At 35.9% G+C, this 19906-nt stretch overlaps 1 protein-coding gene across 1 annotated transcript; it reads left to right on the plus strand.

Annotated features, from left to right (window-relative positions):
* The first annotated feature begins 1345 nt into the window (after positions 1-1345).
* LOC135713991 (activating signal cointegrator 1 complex subunit 2 homolog) lies at positions 1346-2140 on the plus strand. Its single transcript, XM_065237253.1, has 2 exons — positions 1346-1399; positions 1640-2140. Exons 1-2 carry the CDS (start codon positions 1393-1395, stop codon positions 2116-2118), a joined length of 486 nt encoding a protein of 161 aa, XP_065093325.1. The 5' UTR covers positions 1346-1392; the 3' UTR covers positions 2119-2140.
* Positions 2141-19906: the final 17766 nt, after the last annotated feature.

Consider the following 19906-nt stretch of genomic DNA (forward strand, 5'->3'; position numbering starts at 1 on the left):
CCAAGTAACCAACAAGCCCGCTAATTCGCCTTTTTGCAATATAAGGCTAATATGCAGTTAATATAAAGCTTAGCATGACCTATTAGACTGATGCAAAATTTGAAATTTTCGCTCCACAGTGTTCAAACGGTTTCAAATCGGGTCCTGATTAACCTCCGAAAGTTTAAACTCATTTGATAAGAAACTGACTTGGCACAAACCATTTGAAGTTTATATGGAAATGACTATATGGGAAAACAAAACTTTTTGTTCATAGTCTTCTTGCCTTTTTACATATTGTGGTGTTAACAAATTCTATAGCTATTCTTATAAGAATTTTTATCAGCTACAACTTTGCAGGAAATCGTTTTTCAGTCAAACGTCAAATTAAATTGTTATTAATTGTTTAAGAGATTGATAATCTTATGGCAAGATTAAACAACTGTATTGTGGGCAACACTGTATTCTGCAGTGTCACATAGTAGCCATGATTTTTGTCCTCTATTCTACGCGCCATAAACACCAATGTTGCCTGCTGAACAGTTGATTGAGCATAATCATAAGACATCAGTGACTTGAATCATTAAAATTTTTTGTTCCTTACATTTGATCGAAAATTGGTCTTCAACAAAGTTGTAGTTGAAAAAATTTTCAACAAGCTTAGCTATAATTTTCTAAAGTAGAGTGAACTGGTGAATTTTGAGATAGATATGAATCGAAATAATGGTTTCCCCATACTAATTTCCATATAAACTTCAAATCAGGTTCTTACTAAAGGAGTTCAAATTTTGGGAGGATAATCAATAAATAAATGATCCGTAGCAATACATTTCCAGGCTTCCCTAAAGAACTACGACCAGGTTCTTCGGCGGATGCAAATCTATTAGAATTTACATTTGAAGCTAATTTACATTGACAACTTTGCAAAATAATATAGAACAAAATTCCTGGACATCAGGTGCGTACCGCTAGTAGTGCCTTCCCGAAAAGACTCAAACCAATCATAAAAGCTAAAGGTGACCGAATTGAACTGTAAGTGTATCCTGTTATACTTCAATATGTTAGTAAGAGAACCCATTAAGTACCAATAAAAATATCATTCCGATTCAAAGGCAACCTTTTTATTTTTGCTTCACTTATTATGGCCAACCCTGTAGGTTTCCTTATATCACAAATGCACGCCGTATGAGACGTTCCTCTCATATGAATGTACACGATTGTGTTCCTAGAAGCCTAGCTGATAAAATACTATCAGAAAAATCACTTTAATGGCCCCGATACATTATCGGTAGCTTGTTTCCACTTCAATACGGATGTAGTTATGTGTGTTTAATAGTATAAAACATTGAACTCGCAGAAGAGTGGTATCACTTGCATTCAAGTCGAGCACAGAACAGGAACAAATCATCAATTATGAAAGGTAAGGTGTTGAATACAAATGAAAATCTTGTAACACATAGAAGAAATGTCTAAAAATTATCTATTATCTTCAGAAGGTAAATTCAATCCTTGAGCGCTGATTTTTTGCATGATGGTGCATCTTATACCAGAGCATCGTTTTCCAAAAATAAATGAACACTCTAAGATTTAATAATACGATAATAGGTAAAGAAGTGTCCAATCCGTCCTAATCTAATTACAAATTATTATTTCTCCACAGCATTCATCGTTTGTCTTTCGCTTGCTTTTGCAAGCGTTTTGGCCCTTCCGGAGTACTATGGTCACTTCCAACAGCAATGGCCACAGCAGAAACCTCAGCCAATACAATGGCGACCACAGGAACCAGAAATGCCTCAATGGGGACAGGGACAACAATGGCAACAACCAATGCCACAGCCGCAGCCAGAGCCAATGCAGCATGCACAACCACAGGAATCCCAAGTCTTCTCTCAATACCAGCAGAACATAAGCGAAGATGGATACAAAATTGTTCCAGGAGTTGTCGAGCCTCGCTGCCCACGAACCGATGACCCCAAGAATCCTACCCATCTGCCAATTGCTGGGGATTGCAGCAAGTTTATGAAGTGCTTCGGAGGACGTGCATACGCACAAAGCTGCCCTGGTGGTCTAGAATTCGGAGTCGCTGTGAACCGTTGTGATTATCCGGCTCTTGCCAAATGCAGCAACAATGGTTGGTGAATCGTTTTTAAAGGATGAGTGTCTAAATCTTTCGTTCAATAAAATAATCAATTCCACTAGCACAGTGACCTACCTATGCACAGCAAAAAATAATGTGTTTATAAACTTGGTTGCTTCAGAAGAAATGTTCCTCGGCTTCTTTCACGTCAAATGTATGGTAAAAAAGAGTGTCTTAGTTTTTTAAGGTGATACTCTAAGGAAGCCTTAGCGTGAAACTTTAAAAACACAAATGTCAGCTTCCACAAAACATACAAATTTGAAATTGCTACTCCTTGTTTGCTGTGCTTCTAAAAACGGAGAGTAGCAATTTCAAATTTGTTTGTTTTGTGGAAGCTGACATTTGTGCCTTTGAAGTTTCACGATAAGGCTCCCTTAGAGTATCACCTTAAGTGACAGTTTCTGATATAAAAATTAGCAAAAATATACTTTTTTCGCATTTAGACTAAGGAAAACAAATGACGGACACATCCGCCCACTATCATTTAGTAACTAAAAGATAGCTAGAAAAGTTAGCTTTCAGATAGGCTTTAATGTAATTTGCGATTTTTTGCGAAACATGTTGAAATTAGGAATAACAAGTAAAGTGTTCTTTGAAAATATCTGTTTCTAAGTTATATAATCTGCGGTGTATACCGTAGCAAGCTTCACAATGCCTTTTTCAAAGCACACCAATACGCACACACATACACACACGCACCATATATCTATCTCTTATGGTTCATGAGTTATGATTTTTTTAAACAAGCAGGTTAGGGTGGGCCCTAGACAATCGGCATTCTTTAAATATCTTTTTATTCGTTCATTTCTCGTGAAATTTTTATGCCATATACTTTAAGAACTTTTTATGACGCATATTTTTGCTAGTTTTGTTGAAAAATATTACTTTTTTTTAATTTAATTAAATGTTTTAAACACAAAAAGCTCTTGAAGTTTTGTTTTTACCAAAAATGAAAAAAAAAACGATGTTTCCAATGAGGTTAAATGTTTGAAAATCGGTTTGCTCCATTTTGAGATATTGACAATTGACAATTGAGAGTCATTTTTTCGAAGAAAATAGCCTTTAACTTTCTAATCAAAAAAGATAGTAACCTAGTTGCTTGAGCAAAAATATGCGTCATTAAAAGTTCTAAGTGTAATCAGAACAATGTTTTTGCAAGAAATTAACGCATGAAAAGATATTCAAAGAAAATCGGTTTTAGTGACCACCCTACCTGGTTGTTTAAAAAGTCATAACTCATGAACCATAAGAGATAAAAACGTTGTGTCTTGTACAAAGTTGCTTTGAATTTAATGTTCTACAACTGTTTAGAACACTGCTTTGGTCTATTTCAAATAATAAATAGTTTGTATTTGTAATTCACCAATTTTATGGACCACCCTAATTTTATGAACATAAAAATATTGAATATGAAGCAACTTTCCCTAAGAAAACATATACCAAAAACTGAAAGTTTGGGCGCAAACATTTTTGTCTTCCTAGGTAAATACTGCTGGGACCATTGTTCATTGGTTTTGGTTCTACTATACTCCTTTTTGTGACGTCTTGATTGTCAAGTTTTCTTCGTACAGCTAAACAACATCTATTTCAACTGTTTTTTTGCCTATTAGCAACAATTTTGAGGTTTTGGCCAACTTTTGTTCTAAGGGGAACCACTGTACTATGGGCCGTGGTGAGTTGCGGAATTTCAATTATGTTGAGATAAATCGAATTTAACTACAATTACAATATATTTGGTTTTTGTTACTTAACGTAGGATGAATTTCAAATTATGAAAAATTTGCGAAAAATTATTCAAATTTATACCCAATTGTCTGAGTCTTACTAGAGTGCGCAGAAGGCTCTGCCCGCGAACGATTGGTTTTTATTTTCGATCATAGCTTTCATGAATTTCGTGTTTTTCACGTGCTTTTGGCTGCTATAAAACCGGACGAATTCCGCCACCGCTGTAGTGAATGTGTGGAAACGATTTTAATATGATTTTGATTATTATTATTACAGTGAATATGTAACTGCGAGGAAACAATTCAGCTCAAGCAGCCGCCCAGTGAAATTGTCATCGTATTGCTGTCACACTGCGTTAGTCGGGTTGTGCATCGGTCGGTTTAAAAAAAAATTGTGCTCCACCCCCGCACTCGGAGGAAAAGTTCTATAAGTTTTATTTGTGTTTCTTGGTGCTGATGTTCTAGTTTCCTACAGCTCCGTACTGAGCAGGTGACGAAGGTTCCTGAGGGGTAAAAAATTGCTCTAATGTTCCAAGATGAAGTTTCCTAATCTTTACTTGTTGAATATTTTCCCAACTTCTTGCAAGTCCATATTTTTTTCAAGTTCTTTCAATTCATGATCTCAGAACATTCATGACCTTCTCCAAGCATGAGGAAAGACCCAGAAACTTTTTCTACAAACGTATTCTAAGACATATGAAGAAATTTTAAACATCAAATGTAGTTAAATAAAAACTCTGAAAGTCATCGAAATTTCCCGAATGTGGGACAAAATTTGCTGTACTTCTATAAAATTCTCTGAAATTCTTTAAAGTTATCACAGTTCTACAATGTTTGCTAAGCTTTTACAAAGGTTGCAGAATTTCTATATAATGTGTTGTACTTCTAGAAAATTTCCTGATCTTCTACACAGTTTAATTAATGTCTAAGAAGTTTTTGAAAGTTCTACTATGTTTCTTGAAAATCTAAAATGTCCCTTGAAATTCTATAACGTTCCTTTTCCTTTCAATAAGTTGTCAGAGCTTCTATGAAGTTCACAGTAATAAAATGATAATCTCTCAACTTTTACGAAATGCTCTTGGTCACTGAGCTTTCGGAAAGACCCTGTATGATAAATCTTAAATATTGAACAAAAACACCTTTCCCCAGCCGAAAATTTTAATAGTAGCGATGACGAGATGTGAAGGTATTTCGCCGGAATCGTTGGAGATTTTTTTCTAAATACACCTAGCATCTGGGCTGAATAACTTCCACTTTATGTCAGAGTTAACAGGTATAAGAGTGCAAATTTTCTTTGATATATCTATCTCTTTAAGACCAGCCTTATGGAATGTGATGAGGGCATCGTAAAAGTGAAAGAACCAGAAGGAGGAGTGCAAAACTGAGAGTTTTCCACCTACATAAAAAAAACCCTGAGTACGGCTCTGCCTTCCAAACAACAACCGCGTTTGGATGAAAAAAAAAACATAGCCGTCGCACAGTGGGACCATTCTGAAAAAAAAAGTCAAAACTCTTTTCCCGCAGTTCCCGATGTTTTAGCGTTGAGGTGTTTTCGAAGAAGTTTCTTAAAATGCTATTCTACATCTTTTGAAATATTCACATGAATTTTTATTAAAGTGGTATTACACTAAGAAAAACTAAGTTTTTTAATCACAAGATAATAGGTTTACGTCTTCGGCAAAGTTTTAGAACTTTGCATTTTCCGAAACTTTGTTAAAGACACAAAGTTTCTGCATCATAATTCTTGGGACATATAATTGGATTTCTGTCAGGACTACCTTAAAATCGATTTTTTTTACTTTTTTGTATTATAAATCTTAATTAATCGATTCGAAATGTAACACGAAGTTTTCAATATCATCAAAATGCACAACTTTTCTCAAGACAGCAATAATGTAGATACCTTTATTTGCTTTGTAAAGCGGTTTTAAGGAAAATAACTACCAATTTTGCAATTAAAATTTCTCTAAGATGGCAGTTTCTGCCAGTCTAAATTAGCATGTTTTGATCAATCATAATATCAAGAGCCACATGTGAAAAGGGTATGAGCATTTCCAGCCCAAAACGCAAACCGGTTGGTCATGAGTGTTTCCGATTTGAATGAAACATTTCTCACGTGTTCGCTGCTACTAATGGTTGCATTTTTCATTAAAATATGATTTTTTCCTCCAGAGTAACTTTTGAAAAGGGCGTATAAAAAAATGGATTATTTTTTTTCAAAAAATCATAACTTGAAAACTATTGATCTGATCAAAATGGCATATGAGAAGAAGTTTTAGGTAGTTAAATTATCTTTGCGGAAAAAAATACACTGAAAGAAAAACTTAGTAAATTAGTATTTCAAAAACGAAAAACGATGATTATCTCAAAACACCCCCCCTTCGATCTTTATAATTTTTTTTTTTCAAGAAAACTGAAAAAATGCCCTAATATTTGGTGAAGAGTGTATACTGGTAACTTTCTTAAAAAAAAATTTATAATTTTTGAAATTTTTGTTGGTTTATACAAGTTGAAGAAATTGCATATTTTTTAGTAAAATAGTAATTTATTTGGATTCTACGCGTAATTTTCAAAAACATTGCATATAAAAACTTTTTTCCTAAGTCCAGCCGTTCTCAAGTTAATGCAATTTAAAAAAATATAATTATAATAATTTTCTACATTTTGGGCCATTTTCAAATGTTAGTCGTGATGTCCAGCAACGAGATGTTTTTCCATGAATATATATTAAAAAACAGACAATTCATTCTCAAATATGGTAGCTGTCAGACTTACCCGTTTCTATTTAGACGCAGCGGAAAAGAAACAAGTTTATAAGTAAATACTCTCAAATATACCCAAATAATCAACAAACCCACTCATGTGCCTTTTTTCTGTCCTCTATTAGTTGTATACCTGGATAGAATTGTGTAGGTCATAACAGAGGCTCAAAACATAAACAGGTAAACAAATATGTTATTAAACCTGTAATTGAGATAAATTCTCTAGGTACTTCTCTGACGTATACCATATTGTGCCTTAAGAGCTCATCCCGCGATATCACAACTACATAAAAAGGCACCCGTGGAGGCTTTTTACACTCACACTTAAAAAAGTTTGCTATAATCAATTGTACCTAATGAAGATAGGTATAATGTCAACATTGTAATTATTCTGCTACATATATATGTATATATATATATATATATTGGGACGATCTTCACCTGTTCCATTCAGTTGATTTCTCTTAGCGTTTCAAGTTAAAAAGCAAGTAGTTTTTTACGATGGATAACAATTTCAAGTGTTGTTAACCTCCACCTAAATCAATTTCAAAGCATGACACAGTAGCAGTTCAGTTTTTTATCTCAAAATTATTAGAATTTTTAAAGTTGCAAATAACAGTCCAAAAGTGTATTTTTATGTCAGATGGAGCAGCATCACAATACAAAAACATAAAAATTTTTGCTAGCATTTGTGGATTTAAAGATAAGCATAATGTAGAAATTGAATGGCATTTTTTTGCAACTTCACACGGCAAAGGTCATTGTTATGCGATTGGCGGTACCCTTAAGAGAATGGCAACCAGAGCAAGTTTAGCTTAGCAACACGAGCACCCTATAACGAACCCTTAACAACTGTACGACTGGGCAAATAGTCGTAAAGAAGATCTTCAAACAAAAATGTCATTTTGTTATGTTTCTACGGAAGAATACAAAAAGGCTGACACGGAATTTGATCCAATTTTTAAGAAAGTGAAACCAATTCCTGGAACTCGAAAATATCATTGCTATATTCCAGTTTCAAACAACCAAATTGCAGTAAAAATATTCTCTAATTCAAACGATACACCCAAATTATTCAATGTATTCAAATAATATGAGTTGTAAAATAAAATAATAAATATATACTGTTTCTTATCTCAACAAATCTTTCATTTGACCACATCAACGTGCTTCTCTTCCGCTGCCTCTAGATAGAAACGGGTAAGTCTGACAGCTACCATATCTGAGAATGAATTGTTTGTTTTTTAATATACAATCATGAAATAAAAATCTCGTTGCTGGACATCTCGACAAACATTTGAAAATGGCCTAAAATGTTGAAAATTGTTATAATTATATTTTTTTTAATTTGCATTAACTTGAGAACGGCTGGACTTAGGAAAAAAGTTTCTAAATGCAAAAATATCGAAAATTATGCGTAGAATCCAAATAAATTGTTATTTTTCAAAAAAATATGCAATTTCATCAACTTATAAAAATCAACAAAAATTTAAAAAATTATAGATTTCTTTTTAAGGAAGTTATCAGCATACACTTTTCACGAAATTCAAGGGTATTCCATCAATTTTCTTGAAAAAAAAAATTATAAAGATCGAAGGGGGGGTGTTTTGAGATAATCATCGTTTTACGTTTTTTAAATACTAATTTACGAAGTTTTTTCTTTCAGTGTATTTTTTCCGCAAAGATAATTTAATTACCTAAAACTTCTTCTCATATGTCAATTTGATCAGATCAATAGTTTTCAAGTTATGATTTTTTGAATAAAAAATAATCAATTTTTTTATACGCCCTTTTCAAAAGTTACTCTGGAGGAAAAAATCATATTTAAATGAAAAATGCAACCATTAGTAGCAGCAAACACGTGAGCAATGTTTCATTCAAATCAGAAGGGGTCGAGACAAAATTGACATTTTTTTTAACGATTTGAGCTAGAAATGCTCATACAAGCTTTTTGAAAACAAACCTTTGTAGGCTCTTTTGTCGCCAACTGAGGGTCGCTCACGCAAACCAACAACATCATCGTGAAGGGGAACGTTTCCCCTACCCGGTGAAGTCGATGGTTTGCGTTGTTATCATATGGGTGGCGAGAAAAGAGCATAAGAAGGTTTGTTTAGAAAAAGCTTGTATACCCTTTTCATATTTCGTTCTTGATATGATGTATTAGTGTACCAAAAATCATGGCGGGGTTTGCTCGGGTACGTAGGTTTTTCTATTTTTCTTTTATGATCATGATATAACCACGCCTTTTTACCGTTGTTTTGCCATTCCATCAATACTTTATTATTGCTAAACATATACAATGATTTAAGTATATAATCTAACAAGTATGATATGTAAAACATTAATACCATTCACATTAATAATTATGGATATTATCAGAAATGCATTATGCATAAAATACAACTTTGCGCTTTTCCAGAGGTATAAGGTTCAGCTAACTAATATTGCCAATTCAGAGAAAACTTAGCATTTGGCGTCAGATTGTCAGCTTTAATAGCATGCTGTGGCTGTCAGATGCGTCGAATTATTTCCACTGAAACGGCAATAGTGTGTCATATTTGAATCGCTCTTACTTTGAATCATTGGAAAAATTAACAGGTTGCGTGTTCAGTTATGGCAAGTGCAAGCGCATGAGTAGCTCAAAGTCATCACGTTTGTTCATATTGATTATTGTGAAATTCAATTTAGCAGTTGGTTCAAATAGTGCAATTTGAATAGTAGCACTGTAAAAATTAGTGATTATAAGGAAATAATGCATTTGTTTAAAAAGTGGTTACAAAAATGTGATGCATCAAACACCATGAGACTGCAGCATGTTTGCAACATCATTCGTGAAAAAGCAGTTAGTTTTTCGGATGACGATGGAAAACAGTTTAAAAAAAGTATCAATGTTATGTTCTGAATTCCACGATCGCTGGAGCAAAGCAAGAAGAACGCAAAGCCTCTTAAAAGAGGATTAAAACCCAATAATAGAAGTTGCAGTGCATTTTCTTGTAATAGTGTGAAAGTAGGAGGAAGGCTAAGAAAATCGTTTTCCAGTGAGTGATTTAAAAATTGTGGATTTAAAGTTACTTTAATAAAGACAATAATAATAATAATTCACTTTTTAGTCATATCTTTGGAATCCAATGTCCTCCACACATTATCGTATTTAATCGAGCTGAGTAGATTGGTTTATGGTACAACTTCTAACCTCAAGACCTTTGACCAATTTTTCGAAATTATATTGACACTATCAAATAAAATGTTTAATAAATACGTCATTCCCAAATTCCTTATTTAAACGAAACGTGAAAATTCTGCATCAAAAAGACGCAAGTCATAAGACAATAGAAGGAAAACAGCCAGAATCTAGATCAAGATCATCACAGAAGTCAGAAAAACAGTCGCACCAAATAATCGCCAACAGTAATCACTTAATTTAATCGTTGTGAAACACATCCGAGAGATCCTCGGTCCTCTCAGCTGTCTCGCCGTCGTCAACACTCCTTTATTTTCATCCAAAAAGTGGCACATTTATTTTGCTCGTGTTACACATGCCTGATGATTAATTTAAGATCCCACATTTTTCTTCCTATTATTGCAACGAATTGGTCTGTAATTAACCACGTATTCAGACTGAATTGCACGAGTGTTTCTGCTTAAAATGTTGCATAGTACGATAAATCTGCTCCTCCCACTTGGCAATTTGGTGCAGCACTTGCAAACAGGATGCACTTGCTTTCGGTACCCGCTAAAATAGCAATTAATTTCTAAAAACGAAACGCGAGAAGAAATGGCGTCTCGACCAGACGCGCAGGAAGTAGTTGTTGTTTTTCCGTAGACATGTGAGCGTCTGTCTGGGACTTTGAAGTGCTTTGGTGTTTGTTTTGTTTCATGATGAGATTGTTGCCACTTGGGTCCGTTCGGACGAAAGTGAAGCGGCACTACTTATTGCTGTCGCAAACCGAGTGTAAGGTGCACTTATAAAATTGGAAACGGCTTGCACACGGTAGGTCCAAGTAGTTCCGTCTCCTTGTCCTTCATAATTGAACATAATATTGCGAATTTCACACCTGATTAGACTCCTGCGCTAAAAATAAGTACACAGTAATATTTTCGCACTAGTCATAAATGTTAAATATGGAGCTTCTTAATGCTTTCTAGAGATTCAATTCAACAGTGTAGCTTGCTAGTAATGTTCTAAAGCTGTTACTGCTTTCAAATAAGTCGATTTTTTTTAAATTTTCTGGCATGTGCGAAAATATTGCTGTGCAATAATTTTTATTGCACAGGAGTCAAATTTGGTGCAAAATGCGCAATATCTTCAGACAGAAAAAGGGCTAAACGAATTCCCCTAGCAGCAACACATGCCTTTCTCGTACAAGGTGTAGAACGCAACGCACACATAACCGAGACAATCGATACGGTTGGAAATTGGATGGCAAGGATCAAAACTAGCGATGCTATAGAGTTCTTCAGATGCACAAGAGTATACGGGAGACCACAGGGATCCTTTTTTTTTCATTTGGTTGGTAAACAGAAAAAAAATCTGAATTTTTGAAAAAATGTTTTTCGGAATTATAAAATCATTAGATGTTATTATGATATATTATACTTGTAAGTCTAAAGAAGAGATTGTAAAGTATGTGCTAGGAACATGGAACCTGTCAATTTTGCTTTCAGGGTGTCACAACCAGTTATTTTATGATTCGTGAGTGTTTTAGAGATGAACTAGCCTAAGGCTAAAAATCTCTTAAATAAAGAATTAAAAAAAAAAAAAAAATTTCACTCAGAGTGAGCGCTCGTGAGTCTTAAAATCGTTGATTGTGACTATCTGAAAGCAAGTTTGACTGGTTTTATGGCTCAAATACTTGCCTTTCAACCTCGTCTTGTATCTAAAAAGTACAAAATATCATTATAATATATAATTATTCCAAAATTCTGAAAATCATTTTTTGTTTATAGCAAGTGAGTAGAAGCAAGTCTGTTGTGATGTAAAAATACATTCACGTAAACTTGTATTTTATTTCACGCAAAGGAGCAACTTGTAAGCAATGTTGTTTACAAAGATGGGCATCTGTATACAATTATTGCATCATTTCATGAAATGTCTCAGAACATTACTCGACTTATAATGTGTACTTATGATATGTGACGCTCCATTTATGTGCATCGTATTGAACAGAAATTTACACTATTTTTTCGAACCGTGTAGTTCAATTCCCTTGCGTTTGACGTTTACACACTACCACCATCTGTTCAGCGTAGTGCCCATCACAGTACACTCAACAAATGGCGGTAGGGTAAACGCACCAGTATTGGCCATGTTCCTATTTTGGCCACCTTTTGACGATATTCCACGTTGTTTACAATTTTGAGATATTCAGCTGCGTTAAGTTTGTTGGTACAAATTATATTCATCGGTGTACATACACATTTTGACCCCAAAATGCACGAATATTGTAATTTTATCGGTTTTCTGAGGTGTAGCTAAAATAGGAACCTATGGCCAATACTGGTGTACTTCCCGTAGTGTTTTAGCGACGAAAAATTTGCAATGTGTTATGTCTGTTTGTCTGTGTGTTTACTTTAGCTGATGATGTGTGTGTGTTTTTTTTCTGCACCAACTTATTATACATATATAAAAAGAAATAAAACAGCAAAAAAAGGTTATCTTCCATTTAATTCCACTTAATTAATTTTGGTCGAAATACGTATCTGTCATGGATACCACAATTAATTAAGTGGAATTAAATGGAAGATAACCTTTTTACCCTTCTTACAAAGAAGGGTATAGATATCACTTGAAAAACCGACTATCGATCCGAGGCCCGGAGGGCCGAGTGTCATATACCATTCGACTCAGCTCGACGAGATCGGAACATGTCTGTGTGTGTGTGTGTGTGTGTGTATGTGTGTATGTGTGTGTGTGTATGTAACGAAATGAATGCGCTCACGTTTCTCAGCAACCGCTCAACCGGTTTGGACAAACTCGGCGCCAAATGATAGGTCTTGGGGTCCCATTGAACGCTATTGAACGGTTTTGGAATCGGTGAACCAGTTCCGGAGATATGGCCGGAATAAGATCCGGTGAATATGGACCTTCACGCTGGATTTAACGGAAAACGTATCAAAACCATCATATACCATTCGACTCAGCTCGACGAGATCGGAACATTTCTGTGTGTGTATGTGTGTATGTGTGTGTGTATGTAACGAAATGAATGCGCTCACGTTTCTCAGCAACCGCTCAACCGATTTGGACAAACTCGGCGCCAAATGATAGGTCTTGGGGTCCCATTGAACGCTATTGAACGGTTTTGAAATCGGTGAACCGGTTCCGGAGATATGGCCGGAATAAGATCCGGTGAATATGGGCCTTCACGCTGGATTTAACGGAAAACGTATCAAAACCATCATGCGACACACCAAATTACTACAGAATTCAAAAATAAGATCAATGCAAGTCGTGTTAAGCGTTCCAAACCACATTGGACACACTTGGACATGTTCCGGGTACCCCGGGGAAGTTGCTTGAATATGAATTGAATTAAAACCCATTAAATCACATTAAAATACGATGATAAGGTGATTGGTAGCCTCACCAAATAGACTACACCCGGATATATTCCGGGTACCCGCAGGCAGTGGCGTAGCGTCACTGGATGACACGGGGGTGGGGGGCTTGGTCACTGATAATGACAATAAAATAAATAAACTTGAATAAGTAAGAAGGGTCTGATCACACCATAGGTGGATAAATTCGGGTTTTTTTCTGTTTTATTTAAGCATTCCGCTAAAAACCCAATTTCATTACTTCATTATTATACATAGCAAACATTTCTGAATTTAAATTGTGATGTAAACATTCATTCACGTAAACTTGTATTTTATTTCACGCAAAGGAGCAACTTGCAAGCAATGTTGTTTACAAAGATGCACACTTAGAAATTATTATTTTTACACGAGACGTAATTCAGCTTTGACGTAAATCATGGAACGTAAACAAACATGGCATGTAAATTAAGTGTCCTGAAACTGGAACATACGTAACTCGACGAAAAATGCGTTTGATTGAATTGATTTTCTCGTCCTTTTCAACTGATTCTGATGTCAAAAGGGCCGCTTGCATGTGTCGGTCTCAGGGCACTTAAGTTTACATGTCTTTTTCGCAGTGTTTTGGCTATTGTATACAATATTTTCAATTTTTCATGAAATATCTCAGATCCTTACATGATTTATAATGTAAACTTATATGATTTTGTAGTGATTCTCCTCGCCTTTTCGCTTAGCTGAAAATTTAAATTCATTTTAAATTCTCTTAAAAATATCAAGTGTTCTCCTCAGAATAATGTAGATTTTTATTTAATTGTTGGATCCCTGAACATTTTTCCATGTTGAAGAGCCTTGAAACTTTTCCTTTTTTTTTTTTCAAATTCTATGTTTTGATTATTTTTCTCATTATCGTAAACAAATGTCTTTTTCTTCTTGTTCGCATTTCAAGCTTATTGCTTAGCGCATATTAGCTTATTGCGTGCTCTCAACTTAGTGTTCTATAAATGCACTTCCATAGTTATTAATTGAGAGCTTTCGATGCCAATACCAATGCATGAAATGTAAACAAATGTTTTTTTTTTCCTTTATTTAATGTCGGTCTCTGTTCCGCAATCTAGTGCCAATCACCGACGGACATTGATTGCCATCCATTGACGGCAATCGAATGTGCAGGAAGGCAGCTTCCACACCTGCTTAGGATGTCGCACTAGACTAATGCAAAATTTGACTTTTTCGCTCCACAGTGCTTAAATGGTTTCCAATCGGGTCGTGATTAGCCTCCAATAGTTACAACTCATTTGGTTAGAAACAGACTTCGCACAAACCATTTGAAGTTTACATGTAAATTACTATGGGAAATCTCAACTTTTTGTTCATTAACCTCCAAGTCTTTTTCCACATTGAGCTGCAAAACAGCTCGATAGCTATTCTTATAGAAAATTTTCTCAGCTACAACTTTGCTGAAGATCATTTCTATGTAAAACGAGACAGGAAATAGTTATTAATTATTTAAGAGATTGGTAAACTTATGACATGATCAAGCAGCTGCTCTGTAGGCAACACTGAATTTTGCAGTGTGACATAGTAGCCATAATTTTTGTGTCCTATTCAACGCCCCAGAAACACCAATGTTGCCTGCTGAGCAGTTGATTGAGCATGATCATAAGACATCAGTGCATTGAACCATTAATAACTTTCGATTCTTGCATTTAATCAAAAAATGATCTTCAGCAAAGTTGTAGCTGAGTATAAATTTCCTACAAGCAAAGTTGAAAACTTTTGAAGCAGACCGATATGGTAAATTATTAGATAGACATGAACAAAAATCTTGGTTTTACCATAGTAATTCCCATACAAACTTCAAATGGTTTGTGCCATCTCAGTTTCTCACCAAATGGGTTCAAATTTTGAGAGGTTAGTCAGGATCCGATTTGGAATCGATTAAGTATTGTGGAGCGAAAATTTCAAATTTTGCATCACTCTAATGTCGCACCCATTCAACACACATGGGCCGGGACCAACGGCTTTAATTCCCCTCCGAAGGAAGACGTGACCAAAGATTTTTATGCCTCAGCAAAATCCCACCGACCTCGGCTGGGATTGAACCCAGACCCATTGGGGTGTTAGAAAGCAGTCACGCTTACCACTACACCACCGGCGCCGGCTAAACAAATGTCAATGAACCCAAATTTCCCAGTTAGAGATTTGTTCTTCTACCGCCTAATGTTGTTTCTGTCGTTGAAAAAGTAGGCTCATCCGTAGTGAATGGAACTGTTATAGCAAGAAACCACAAAACAAAGCAAGAGATACACACAGGTAAACATGTTTTGATTTTCAGGATTATTATTTTCTTGACCTGTTAAGATGCAAATAATATTACCCGAATCCAACCCGTACCCGAGTATTTCGTTTATGTTGTTACCCGTACCCGACCCGATCTCAACATTACCTTTTTATAAATACCCGTACCCGACCCGAAACCGATTTTTTTTTAATTCCCGTACCCGACCCAAACCCGTATGAATTTCGGGTAAAAATACCCGTACCCAACTTTCTCTATACCGTAATGAAATTTCAGTATTCCACAAAAAATCTTAAATCACAGAACTCTTTTATGCTGAGCTTCATCGTTAACGGCATGTCGGAAAATTTCCACGGAAATTTAGGAACATTTGAGATCAAGCTTCAATGGGATTCAATAGTTCCGCGAGGTAGTGAAATGGCAAAGCATGAAAATTACAATTTTAAAATTATTTCGTTGAAAATAAATTGTATTTGCGAATTAGAATTAAAGTTTTATTAATTCTTCAGCTTTCTTATTATTCTTTTTTCTCGCTGTCATAAATGACAAACTAAAGTCGTCGTAATGTTAACACCTCAACATGATATCGATATATTCTTCTTCTTCTTTCCTTTATTTACGTCGGTCTCTGTTCTGCAATCTAGGTGCCAATCATCGACGGACATCGATTGCCGTCAATGGAATGCAATGTGCAGGAAGGCAGCCTCCACACCTGCGTAGGATATCGCACCCATTCAACACACATGGACCGGGACCAACGGCTTTACTTCCTTTCCGAAGGACGACGTGACCAGAGATTTTTATGCCTCAGAAAAATCCCACCGACCTAGGCTGGGATTGAACTCAGACCTATTGGGGTGAGAAAGCAGTCACGCTTACCACTACACCACCGGCGCCGGCGATATCGACATCATCTCGCTATATCAGGTAATATAGAGTGTAATGAGAACAGGGTATTGATATGTTCGGCAAAACAGTCGTAACCCTGTTAGCGATAAGACAGTGTCTGAAGGATAAACGATAAGTGATGTTCAATCAAACGATATTTTGTATGTGCTGAAAAGTCGAGGTTACAATAAATCATCATGCAATGATCATGACTGGTCTCTTTGACCATAGACGAACAGCGACGGACGTGTTTATTTAATCCTAGTATTCTTACATCTTTATGTCCTTGTCAAGGACACAACAGGATTAAAAAAGGGCAGTCAAATTAGAACCCAAGTAACATTGAAGGTTTTATCGAGGTTTTATAGCATTATTCAAGTCTTAATCATGGTCTACAGAACCCTCATAAAACCAAAATTGTTACTTGGGAAGCGTTCTCCTAGAACTGTTAAAATTTCATGAACACGGAACCGAAAAATTACCCAAAATAAGTTCTTTTCACTCATCTCCCATGTTCCGTTCAATAAGCTAATTTTCAGTAAACCGCTTATAATAGTTTACACTTTACTACGGCAAAAATAATTACTAACTCGTAAGTATTTTCTACCCAAAATTAAGTTCAATTGACTCCAATTTGAGAATATCTCATATACTCACTAGTAGCTTATTGAACGATAGTCATGAGAAAATCGAATCTCTCGTTCCGTTTTTGACAACAACAAAAAGTGAGAGTGGAATGCAAAACTCAAAATTACCCTAAATTAAGTAAAAAGAACTTAAATTTAGGGTAATGTTTTTTCTTTGTGTAGACTTATCCACTGTCTATACCGATAAACCTTGATAAGTTTATCAACCAGCAGAAACTATGATGCACATCCTGAAAAGTTACAGCTCATTGAACTATTCCTGGCAGAAGAAAAAAATCTCGCTGTTATTTACTTTTGTCCGATTTAATTCCAACAACAACAGAAAATTTAACTTTTATTTTGAGATGATTCACTGAAAATAAATGTCGAGTAGACTTCGCCATACAGTGGAAGATTATCAATTTATTCCGACACGTTAATATAAATTAAAGGCGATTTTTCTTTGTACTCATTACGCAGATTCAGGATTGTGTAAATAAATACATTAACCACTGTCTTTTCCATCAAGTGTTTCACCGCTCTCCGTAGCAATGACACAAAAACACAAACAAATGGCCACGTCCGAGTCTGGGAGCTAAAATGTTGCTCCTTGCAAAACACAGTCTGATGCAAAACCCGTGTTCTATGTGGGACAAAATTAACTTCCCGATGTATTACATATTTGCCCCAGAATCTCACCTCACAGCTGTCATCGGATCCATAGGAATGTCCACCCAGCATCCTAGTCTGGGCATCTGTTGAAAGTGAACGAGTGACAGGCGTGAAAAACTTCACCTTCCTTGCTTCTACAATACGGTCTCCCACGCATACTTATAATAGGACGGCGACAAGCCACTAATAGAAGCTGTAATTCGTCAGCCGTCAAGAATGTCGCGGTTGCAGCGCGTGTTGCATAATGGTGGGAGTAATGGACAACGGTTTTGTAAAAACGTATGTAAATTTAAACGTGACTGCCTTTGCACGGAAATATATTTTTTTTTTTTTGGCTGCATTTCAACAGTGCTTCTAAACCTAATTATGTTGCTTCAAGTGTGCGGTACAATGTAGAACCAGCGAAGACCGCCTTTAGTTTATATGGTTTATTTTAACCCAGACAAAACGCATCTGTTCGGCTTCTAGAGCGCTAAGAATGTAAACTGCTGGCGAAATGCAGCAATCGAGTCGGTTTGAGGGAAGATGCTAACTAGCAGAAGTATTTTGCGAAATTCAATTTTGCTCGAACAATAAAACGGAGGCAGAAATGTGCAATTATTCTCGTCCTTATTTACACTTGTGATACTGTTTGTAAGTGAAGATACGCGCACTGTGCCGGAATGCAGTGGAACATTGCAGTGGGTTCGATTTCCGGTCCGGTCTAGGAATTTTTCGGGTTGGAATATTTCTCGATTCCCCTGAGCATATAGTATGATTGTACATACTTGCCACACAATTATAATAATGCAAAAATGCTGCAAAAAAGGTTCCAATTAACAACTCTGGAAGCGCTCAAATAACATTAAGTTGAGGGCCAGCATAAAGTCCCGGTGGGCATTTAAGTGGATAATGGGGTACCTAGAAGACCAGCCCCCACCAGATTTTTTATTCAAACCCGATATCCCCGTAGAGAGGAAGGTTCATCGTTACTTTTTACCAGCGATTAATACAAACAAGTCAACAAATATAACGATTTTGACGTTTACCCTACGTCTTTTTGGAGTATAAAGAGGTGCAAATAAAAAAGTTGTGTAACGAAATATTGTCAGATTGTAAACGCTTATAACTAAGCCAGTTATGAAAGGATTTCAATTCTTATTATACCATTTGATTCAGATTGTATGTAAGATTCGTTTGAAATATTAGTTTATTTTTGGTAAACTATTGAAAATTTATCAAAGTTTTTGGCCGTAATCAACCAATTACGTACTTACATGCTATGACTATCGAGGGAACAGAGGGAACAGAGGGAGACGAGCCCATAGAGATTAGTGACGTTTAACTCACGCACACTAGCGGGTGCATCGCTGTGTAAATTTGATTATTATTTTCCTCTGGCTAACTTAAAAAGTGTGTGAATTTAGATCTGTCCAAATGAGTTTCACAGCGATTTGTAATATATTTTCCTCGGACTTTCACTAACATGCTCTGCTATATAGTTTTAATATTTACTACCGATCTACGGACCGGCCATAAAAATCTACATATTTTCGAGAGGTTTAAGATTTTTTTTTTCAAAAGCGTTGAACAATTAAAAAAATGACTCTTCGAATAACTGTTTTTGGAAAATGATCATTATATTTTTTTTTTTCCCTTGGTTTGTTTTTTCCGTCGATCTTGTTTTCCGTGCTGAGCACCAATGCTACCGACGTGCTAGGAAGGCAGCTCCCACACCTAGACCCTACCTATCGACCCATCAACTCATGAACCGGGGACCAACGGCTTTACTTCCCATCCGAAGGAAGGCGTGATCAGAGATGTTATGCCTCAGAACATCCCGGCGGCGCCGACTGGGATTGAACCCAGGCCTGCTGGGGTGAGAGGTAATCACGCTTACCACTACACCACCGGCGCCGTTGCGTGATCATTATATAAATATAGCTATAATTAACGCAGCTGAAACAAATTTTCCTATCTACGGATCGTACTCCATGAAAAATAAACAACACTGGCTGTACGCACATAAAATATATGGAACTTCATGCCAAACTGCTGACTAAAAGTTGACCTCTTTTTTGTGTTTCCCCAGTGGTATAACTGGTATAGTTGGACATCGATCTGTAAAAAATTAAATTTTCGTGATTCGAAACTGAGTCTTCATATGGGCCAATGCCGGAAACGTAAACAATGGCTTCTTTCGTAAATATCTTGTAATTCAAAGTAAATCCATGTAACCCAGCAATTCTATCAGCTATAGGGACTTTCTCTATACACAAGCATCGTGGTGGCTTACTTGA

This window comes from Ochlerotatus camptorhynchus, unplaced genomic scaffold (genome assembly GCF_037179485.1).
Source record: "Ochlerotatus camptorhynchus isolate MF236.1 unplaced genomic scaffold, CSIRO-AGI_Acam_v1.1 ptg000043l, whole genome shotgun sequence".
Taxonomy (NCBI): domain Eukaryota; kingdom Metazoa; phylum Arthropoda; class Insecta; order Diptera; family Culicidae; genus Ochlerotatus; species Ochlerotatus camptorhynchus.